The 10435-nt window shown below is 37.2% G+C and overlaps 1 protein-coding gene across 2 annotated transcripts; it reads left to right on the top strand.

The window, feature by feature from the left end:
- The first annotated feature begins 5684 nt into the window (after nucleotides 1-5684).
- On the top strand, nucleotides 5685-9312 carry LOC129760155 (short coiled-coil protein B). Of its 2 annotated transcripts, none has more exons than XM_055757744.1 (3): nucleotides 5685-5809; nucleotides 5881-5958; nucleotides 7968-9312. In XM_055757744.1, exons 2-3 carry the CDS (start codon nucleotides 5892-5894, stop codon nucleotides 8321-8323), a joined length of 423 nt encoding a protein of 140 aa, XP_055613719.1. In that variant the 5' UTR covers nucleotides 5685-5809; nucleotides 5881-5891; the 3' UTR covers nucleotides 8324-9312. The 2 variants fall into 2 exon arrangements, with proteins under 2 accessions (XP_055613719.1, XP_055613720.1); XM_055757745.1 differs by having other exon boundaries at nucleotides 5794-5809; nucleotides 5862-5958.
- Nucleotides 9313-10435: the final 1123 nt, after the last annotated feature.

Genomic DNA, 10435 nt, shown 5'->3' with positions numbered 1-10435 from the left:
GTGTCTCTTTTCGAAGCCAGCCCGCCTTTTTCCTGCCGCGTGGCCTCCCTTTTTCTTTCTTTTTCTTTTCTTGACGCTTTCTCCGGTATAATAATTCGGGGCTGCTTGTAATGTTTGCGTGAAGTTTACTTCCGATTCGAATCACGGACAATTATCGCATCACTCGCGGAATTAAATTGCAACGAGAAAAGCACAATCGAACCAAATTTTCAACCGGACCGCACGACACACGTCGCGAGTTTTTTTAGGTGAGAAACGACGTCCTTCCTCCTTTTGTTCGGCTGCCGGTGTGTCTCCTTTTCGAAGCCAGCCCGCCTTTTTTCTGCCGCGTGGCCTCCTTTCTTTTTTGACGTTTTCCCCTCGGTTGTCATTTATACACGCTCAAACGCATTTCATTATTTTAGGGTGCTTAAGCCATATCATACTCAATTTTGATAAAGACGTTACAAAATACCAGCTGTAATGGATTTTTGACAGCTTGATGTTTTCTGTTGACACTGCCGATTTCACGTACACCAACAAAGGTGGGTGCAAAACTCGATTCATGCTCGTTTTCAGCTTGGAAGGTGCAACACTTTCGGGTGGTGAAAACAAATACGGTATTAGTTTATAGGAAATTTAGCCAGATTAAGTCGAAATAATAAAAAGGTTCATAAAAGGGATTTCTAAAAGATTTAGAAGCTTTATGATGCTACCAACAGCGTTATTGGAAACTGATGTTATTTGAGTAGAACAAGTCCTTTGAGTATAACAGGTACAAATTCTTTTTTTTTGCCTTTTAAGATTTATTCTAAGGCCTTTAAGAAACCCTAAATAAATAAGAAATAAGGGCACTTTAGAATAACCAGATTTTAACACTCCTTTAAACATGTTTTAATCAAATACTTAGTTGTTGTTTTAAGATTTTTTTTTTCAGAAGGTGATTCTAGGAAGCAAATTTTATAAATTCTATATCTTAATCGTTTGTTTCTTAAACCTTAAGTAAATAATTTTAGACCATCCTGCAATACATTGTAGTGAATGTTTATTTTATATTTTTATTATATTATTTTGATATTGTAGGTATAACAAATTTTATGAAGCGATTTAGTAATTTGGTTGTTTTTAGTTTCTTGTTCCTGTTTCCTAAACTTTGCGACAGCGAATATTTTATGAAAATTAATTAAACTACATCGTTGTGTTGCTCACACAAATTTTTAGGGTGTCATTTTTTGGACAGTATCCGAGATATTTAAGGATAATTTATCCCGTAGGAAGGAAATTCAAGAACAAAATCCAAAATATTAGCGTGAATGTATCGAGACCTGAAAGATTCAACGAAATTTTTGTCACGAAAATCAAATTCCGGGTGAATAACCATTCCTGTTCATCGGGACGAGCAAATTCCATTCACAAATTAGTGAAACGGCGCGAAAAGCTCTCACATGAAAACCCTTTATACTGCTCGGATGGAGGACGATGATAGATGATCTTATCATACCTACGGGCAGAAGGCAGCAAAACAAAACAAAATGTAGAATATTCTTCCACCTTCATGAACACCCATGTTCTGGCGCTGTTTTCTCTGTCAGCCAGTCAGCATTTCTGTTCTGTCCTGTTTGTTCTCTGTTTGGACCCAACTTCGACCTGGGCTGAGAGCCCCATCCCGGCCGGGCCAAGGGTTCTTTCGCTGCCTTTGATGTGCCGCATTCCGTTTTGTTAAGATTTTTTTTTTGCTCCCTTCTTCATCACCGATCGGACCGGTATTGTTGTGTGAGTTCTAAACTCCCGGCTGGTTGGATGGATAATGATGGTCCGAGACGAGAAACTGGAAAAAATGCGAGGTTTAACTCCGAATTGCTTTCATTGTTTTCCGATGCTCTATGGAGGAGGGAAAAATTTGCTTTGCTTTTGTTTCGACAGATATTCATGCATGGCCAAGCCAATGACCAAGGGATAAGCAATGTTGAAGAACATGAACTGAGTCAACAATCTTCGGAGATTATTTGTTGTGTAGGTTCCGCTATGTGATATCAGAGATGCAAGAATGCAGATCAGTGAACTTTGTCTTATCAATGACAAATTACCGACCATATGTGGTAAATAAAGCTTCAGCCCGAATATCGAATTCAAAGGAAACCGAAATCCGATTCCACTCTTTGACGTCTATTGTCTATGGCATGAAATCTACGGACCGGTTGAAGTAATCATAATTACCAAACCGATGAGCTTCATCATGCTTGCTGCTGGTTTACATCTCTTTCAATAAAAAAAACTCTGTTGAACACATTCATCCACCAAAAGCCTGTAAACTGCTTTAGACTGGCTGGAAGACGCACTTCATCCATTGTCTGCACAACGATTTTATAATTATTGGCTTCACTTTTATGTGTTTTTTAAGGAATTGTAAGTAGTTTGCGCTCGGACTAAAGATATAGGTAAACTATTTCAACGCGTTAACAACTAGTATCTATGTATTTGCCAAATGCTTTTGTTTAACACATTGCGGACCATATACGAAATATCGAGTTTTTTCGGTGGCCACTAGAATGCTACACTAAAGCATAACTCAAGTGTTATAAATCTTATAATGAAAATTTATTCCACAAAAATAAACACAACACTTCCAGCAACTTAAAAATATCAATTTTGTAAAATTTGGTGAAATGGTTTCAGAGATATAGAATGTAGAATTTTGGTGTTTATCGGCTTAGATTTGTTCACGGTCCTCAATGTATTAACATAGCGGTTTTAATCAGTGATTGTTATTACAGGAAAAAATCTTTTTTTCATTTTCACGTCAAAATTAAAAAAAAGATAGTTTAGGTAAACCATGTCGAAAAAGTTCTAGCCAATTCCAAAGACCATTAAATTTTGAATGTTTGAAGTTGTCATTGTGAACTGCTCTGTGACAAGAGATAACAGACATAGACATAGATAATAGACAGGTATTTTTAACGAGACCAAAAACCCAAGACCACAATCCAATCCCTCAAGTCAAAATCTATTAAAATCGGCAAAAGTTGCCTCTCTTTAGATTTTTAGAGCAGTGTTATCAACTTTTTTGGCCTACTTATAGTATGTGTGACGAATTGACTTTGTATTTGACATTAGGTAGAATGACTTTTGAACATACTGAACGTTTTTTAAGCCAAACAGACGTCAAGTCGAATGGACGTTAGACAGAATTTATATTAGACTAAATGTACGGTAGGCCAAATGGACGTAATGCCAAATGACCGCTAGACCTAATAGCCGTTAGTCCCAATGGGAGGAATGGAGATTAGCTAAATAAACGTTAGCTCAAACTCCGCAGGTTCCAATTCTGGTATACCTAACTAATGTTTCATTTTAAAATAGTGGCAAAAAACAAATTAGAGAAAATATTTATCCCTTGAGAAAAAAAAAAAATTAGAGAAAATATATTCTGTGAATAGGACGAAATTTGACCTCACCTGTGTTACATGATGTAACTTATATCACCTCCCTTCTCATTCAGATTTAGTTAGTTCGTTTGCTCATAAATTCAGTTTGTCTCGTGTACTCAAAAAAAATTATTTACGAATAAAGTAGAGAAGGTAGGTACATAACTAACCAAGCTCTTTCCCAAATTGATGAGCGTTAATTTACAAGCACCCCCCTCACCGTATGGTTTTTTATGCCATCTTGTCGGTGATAAAGATCCTCAAAATATATGCTGAAATTTCAAAACACAGAATGTTTCTGGTTTGTGAGTTTAATACCCTACTTGTATGACGACACTCAAAACGATGTATAAGTGTGGAAAACAAATTTTTTTTGATGATTAGCTGTTTTCTGCTTTGATTCGAGGGTGGTCATTGAATGGATTTTCGTGTTTTGACTTAGTTAATTTTTAATGAATTGGTAATGGTTTTTGCTGACCGTCTGTATGGATTCATATATTATATTTCTCCCACATATAATCTATCCCGGATGTCCATACTCGGGATTAAGTTCCCTAGCACAAAGCTATGCACCAACTCGATTTTTTATAATGAAATTTCTTACCTCCACCAGCGGTAGCGCACCGAATGAAGCTCCTCCTCAGCTAAGCTGCTCTGTTACCCAAAAGCGCTGGCAACACAACATCAGAAGCCCCGTTCTTCTTCAGATACCCCTTTCCGACACTACCTTTCAATAGGTTTTCCCGTGTTGCTTCCAACACCTCCAGTAGCGAAGATTCAAGATTCTTTTCTGTACCAGAATATCTCGCTGAAACGCTCCACTAGCGCAGGAAACCCTTCCAATACAAACGGAATAACACCCAGCCCGAAAGATTACACAATAATTTCCACCTTCACAGCTCACTTTTCGCCAAAAATCAACAGAATTATTGTTTTCTTTGTGCGCGAATCAATCTCGGAGGAACTAATGGTGCTGATGATGATGGTGAATGTTCGATTCAGAGGCGCAGAGGCCAGTCAGCCAGCACAAAAATACGCCACCAGAAGAAAAAAAACTCGACGATCCGTCGTCGGCCGATGCACTTCGACTGAAACTGCGTGCGATGTTTCCCGTCGATGAAAAAAAAAAAACAAAAAAAAATCGAAATGTCAAATTTGGGCCGCGGGTTCGGACATTGAGTTCGAGTGAATTTTCTGGTTTTTTCGTTATTCACGTCGCGGTACACATCGCCGTGAAGATGCATTTTCATATGAAAATGAAAATTTTTATTTCGATATTCACTCGAAAAAGCGACATAAGTTGTTTTTGTACATCAGTGAAGGGGAACAGTTAAAAGATGAATTTTTGACTGGCCTCAGCCTCTTAAAAATGTTTAAATTTCGTTTCCCCCGATTTTCACCGCGGAAATTTTCTTATATTGGGGGATTCGATAACATTTTCAAGAAGTTTGAAAGGTTGAGACTAAGTCAAAATTCAGCTTTCAACTATTCCCCATCGATTCCACTATGTTCCAAAACCAATATGAGTCGCTTTTTCAGTTATTGACAAAATAAAATTTATTTTTTTCACCTGATGCGTACCGCGACCTTTATTTTAACACGTCTGTAGCCATCAAGGGGCTGAAAGAGAAGGAAATTTCCGAACTGACATTTCAGTACCGCACTGACGTTTTGGTACCAAAATGCCTTTGAAATGTGTTTTGACAGTTGCTTCAGTCCTTTGGTAGCCATGGGACCCATAAACGGATGACGGCTCTCTTACTCAAGATAGCCGCTCAGTTTCTCTACGCGTTGGAAATTGGAGCTCTCTAGCATTTCACGCTCGGAGAATTTTTTTTTTTGGGCGACGAACGTGTTAAAACTCAGAAGGGCAGCAAATGGCGTTGAAGTTGCTAAATGTTACATGTTACTAAGCTATTGAAATAATAATTAACAACACATATCACATTTCCAAGCACTTAATAACCCGATACTTGTGAGAAAAGTCTGTATTTTTTTCTGGTTTATTTACAATAATTCACTACATAAATAAAAACGAACTAAGTCACATTTTATGACACAGCTTTTTTAAATTCAAAATACAACAGGCAACTTACAACAATAACCAAATTTTCATAAAATCGGCAACTTATTCAAGATACCGAAAATAAAATGCTAAATAGGTGGATTTATTTCTCAAAGGGTTGAAATTTGAGCAAAACCTAATCGAACTCGATCATTAACAAAAACATCGAATGCTTGGGAGCCCTATCATTATTTTTCAAATTCTTTTTTGGTACGTCGCGACGCGTCGAAGCGCAAAACGTCAAAACTGCATTTTCCTTTGCCAAAACGCAGCACGTCGACCACCAGCAAGCAAAATAAAGGAAAACGTCGATATTCGAGGAAAAATCACTGCTCGTAAGGTAATTTTCCACTTTTGTCTGCTGGAATACGCTTTATTTTTAGGCTAATAAGGTTCAATATAACATTTTAGTTTGTCTAAACATGGATTCCTCTGCGATGTCTTTAAAATCTACCGAGGACATTCCGCTCGCTGATGATGACCTGGAGGGTGAGTAATTTGAGACACTTTTCACATTTCAAAAGCAGAAGAACTTTTGGAACAATTGCAAGCATTCTACAAATCTATATATATAAAAATGAATTTCTGTCTGTCTGTCTGTCTGTCTGTCTGTCTGTCTGTTCCCTATAGACTCGGAAACTACTGAACTGATTTGCGTGAAACTTGGCATGTGGGGGTATTAGAGGCAGGGGAAGGTTCCTATTGTGGTTTGAGACCCCTCCCTCTCTCATAAAGGGGGGAGGGGCCTCCCAAACAAAAGACAATTTTTGGCATAACTCGAGAACCAATCAAGCAAATGGTATTATATTTGGCATGGGATGGTATTTGGGAACGAAGAATATTTGTATGAATATAAGATACCCCTCCCTCCTCTCACTGGTGTGATAGGAAGGGGGGAGGGGGGCTACCTTACAATTTTTCATATAACTCGAGAACTAATCAAGATATTGGATCAAAATTTGGTATGGGAAGGTATTTGGATACGAAAAATATTTCAATGTTTATTTGAGACCCCTCCCACTTTTCAGTAGAAAAGGGGGGGGGGGCTCTTTTATATTTTTTTAAATAATTCAAAAACTAATAAAGCAAATGGAACAAAATTTAGCATAGGAGGGTATTTGGATACGGAAAATATTTCTATGATCATTTGAGACCCCTCCCTCTTTCCAGTAGGGAGATATAAAGGGGGGAGGGGACCTCTTTTAAAGTTTTTTTACATAACTCAAAAACAAATTGAGCAAATGAAACCAAACTTGGCATGGGCGGATATTTGGGAACGTGACATGTTCTAATGATTGTTTGAGACCCCTTCCTTTATCCAGCGAAGAGAAAGGAAAGAGGGAGGGAAGTTTCATACAATTTTTAATGAAGAACTCAAGAACTACAACAGCAAATGAAACCAAATTTGGCATGGAACGATACTGGAGAGCTGATCGAGCAAATTGAACCATATTTAGCATGTGAGGATATTTGGATACGAGAAATGTTTCTATTATAAATTGAAGCCCCACCATTTTTCAGCGGAAAGATATAAAGGGAGAAAGAGGGGCTTCCATAAAATTTTTTGGGCATAACTAGAGAATTAATAGAGCAAATGAAATAAAATTTGGTATCAAAAAGAATTCGAGCACAAAAAATATTTTTATGAATATTAAGTTCTGACCCCTCCATGCAATGGGGAGAACGGAAGTGGGATGGTACTTTCTTTCAAGTTTATGCATAAGTCAAGAATTTATAACGCAAATAAAACCAAATTTGGTATGGGATGGTATTTCAAGACGAGAAATTTTTTCATGTGAATTAATACGTTTCTTGCAGTGGGATGACAGAATTGGAAATAAAGGAAGGGAAGAGGAAAGCTTACATTTAACTTTTTTTTTACAAAATCCGAGAAATGGACAAAACTTAACATAGAAAATCATTTTGGTATGATTTTATGATTATCTGACACACCATCTTTCTTTCAGTTAGTATGTACATAGGAGGAGAGAAGTGAGCCCAATTCAATTTTGTTAGCATTAGTTCTCAATTTATGCTAATGAAGCCAATAAATGGAAACAAAATTGGCATGGAAAGTTATTTGGTTACGAGATATTTTTCTACGATTGTTATAGACCCTCACGCTTTACAGAGAAAGGATTTAAGTCATATTTGTGTGGCAATTCGAAACTCCAACTGTAGCTCTCATTGTATAACGCTTGCTTTTGAATTATGTAATAATTTGGTTTAAAATATGACTAATAAAACAATAAAAATTTATTTTTGAAGGGTGTAGCAAAGCACACCGGGTCAGCTAGTTTCTAATATTAACAGCTATTGTTAAACATGTTTTTCATTGAACCAACTTTTACTGGTTCAGCCATTTAAAAGTTCTAATAATTATTGAATTAATTTTTTTTGAAGATTTGTGAGTAAAACCCTGTACAAGTAATTCTCAGCCAGAAAACAGATGTTTCGCTAACTTCTCCTTTGTGATATTTTCAAACGATAACTTCCAGTGATCATTAACGATGACGAAAGCTCCAAGTACATGCAGAATGGCAGATCGCTAGACTCGATCGCCAGTTCGTATACCAATGGTAACTCGAGTCCGCGTCACTTTCTCGAAAACGAGTGCCCGGATGCGGACGAGCAGGAGGAACGCGCCCGGCTAATTACCCAGGTTCTGGAGTTGCAGAACACTCTGGATGATTTGTCCCAGCGCGTTGACAGCGTCAAGGAAGAAAACATGAAGCTACGTTCCGAGAACCAGGTCCTGGGCCAGTACATTGAAAACTTGATGTCCGCTTCTTCGGTGTTTCAGTCGACCAATCAGGCACAGGGCGCTGGATCGTCCAGTTCCAAGAAAAAGTAAGACGGTTCACCAACACCTGGTGGAAATTCGAAAACATTCAAGTAAAAAATACTCACGCTTCATAGGGGAGATTTCCGCAGACCAAAGAAAGGGTTTAGTTTCCGCAGAAAAACGAGCGCGCTGCTGGTGCTACAGAATAGGACAAACAATAGGAACATGTGCAAAGACTTTCATGTTAGTAATTGTTTACCTACTAAATTTATATTGCTTGTACCGCTTACTAATGTTTATACAATTCATTAAAAACACAGAACACGAAGAAAAAATGTAACGGTAAGAATCCGGCACGGTTGGATGCCTTGAAAGGTTACTTTCCCCAAAAAGGGAACTGTAAATGCTATGATAGTATCGATTAAGGAATAAGCACTGCTGAAAAGCCCATTACTAGATGTATATGCGAAGAGCTGCAGATATATATTTTTATTTGAACAAGTTTATAACAAATACTGAAAAAAGTACTGCAAAATGATATAGGTTTTGTACGATATATTGAAAATATGTAGCCATCACTTTTTCTGGTCGATTAGCCATTATGACTCTCTAGGTTAGTTTTGTGTTCGAAAACTCCTCTCTATGAAAAGTATATATTCAATCAACAGATTCCTCAATATTGCTGCCCCATAATTACATGTATATGGGAAACGCTCAATCCATTTTCTTTCAAAAAAAAAAACGAACAAACTATACGTATTAAACTATAATTTCCAGCATGTTAATAGTCTGATATCACTCTCTCTATTGTAGATTTACTAAGCGAAAATAAGTATAATATGATTTCCTCGACTACGCGCATTTCTTTTTGCCCACCCTAGTTTAAAAACGAATGATAGAAATCGACTTAATTTATTTTTAGTCCTCGAATACGATTATGCCAATAAGTTTTACACTGCGTAACATTGTGATTAACCTGTCACTTTTTTTTTAAATTCCCACTCTTAAAGTTCCGAGCAATAGATGTAATAAATTAATTGCTTTTTCCCATAAACTAATTTCAGTGTTATATTTTATATCCGATAATCATTATGCAGCGATCTTGTTTGGTCGATCTTTAACGGTTTTTGCATAACTTTTTTTTTTTGAAAAACGAACTCAAACAGATAGGATCTCAGTAAAACTTCATGTTTCTAAACTTTAAATAACACTAAAGCGTACCTACATCTTTCAAGGATATAACGGCTAGCATTTTACTAATGCTAACACCACCAGCCCACAGAAAGAGTACTATGTACGCCGTGACCGGGAATCGATCTCATGACCTCTGGCTTAGAGGACATAAACGCTATCATCTAGGCCACGGTTGGCGGCTAAGAATATCAAGGTGAGAAATGTTCTCTTTAGCTCCTGTTTCGATCAAACTTCAAAAAATTAAGCTGCAATTCAAGTGTTGAGCTGCCCTTTACGGGTTTGGGCATCGTATATGGACGGCTGCGCTGGCAGATCCGTTATTCCAACGCCCACATTTCTTTGTTCGATATTTTTCTTTGCAATTTGCCGAGTTTCATAGCTCGCGTTTTCTTCAGCTGTTTCTTCTATTGTTAATTTTGAATATGATATTATGATTCAAATTGTCCAAATAACGTAGATCTAGCGAAACCTCGGATTTTAACTGTCCCTTTGGGCTGCTGGACACGCCCAGACGCCCATTGAAATGAGGCGCGCTCAACTTAAAACTCTCTCTCGAGTTCAGCACGTGTGAAAGTGAGATGCAACTTGCATCTTGCATCTCGCTATAAACAACTTAGGGGTCATTCAAGTATTACGTAACGCAATTTTCGGTAATTTGAACCCCGCACCCCTCAGTAACATTTTTTTCCGATTTTCTATCAAAAATCCACAAACCGTAGCGAACCCGAACCGTACCCCCTTCCCTCCCTAAACGCGTTAGGTAATATTTGCATATGGTCTCTTGTAGAACAATTAAACCGAATGAAAAATATATAAATTTTTGAAAAATTTATACTCAATGTTCTCGAATATTATTATTTATAATGATTCAAATGTGATATATATTTGACTATGCGGGTATACATTAACTAATTATTTATTACCTTACAAAAATGTTTTATAAATCAAACTGTTATAGGAAAAATAGATTAACAATTTCGACGGACT

This window comes from Uranotaenia lowii, unplaced genomic scaffold, assembly GCF_029784155.1.
Source record: "Uranotaenia lowii strain MFRU-FL unplaced genomic scaffold, ASM2978415v1 HiC_scaffold_471, whole genome shotgun sequence".
NCBI lineage: Eukaryota > Metazoa > Arthropoda > Insecta > Diptera > Culicidae > Uranotaenia > Uranotaenia lowii.
This window is presented reverse-complemented; position numbering and strand designations above follow the sequence as displayed.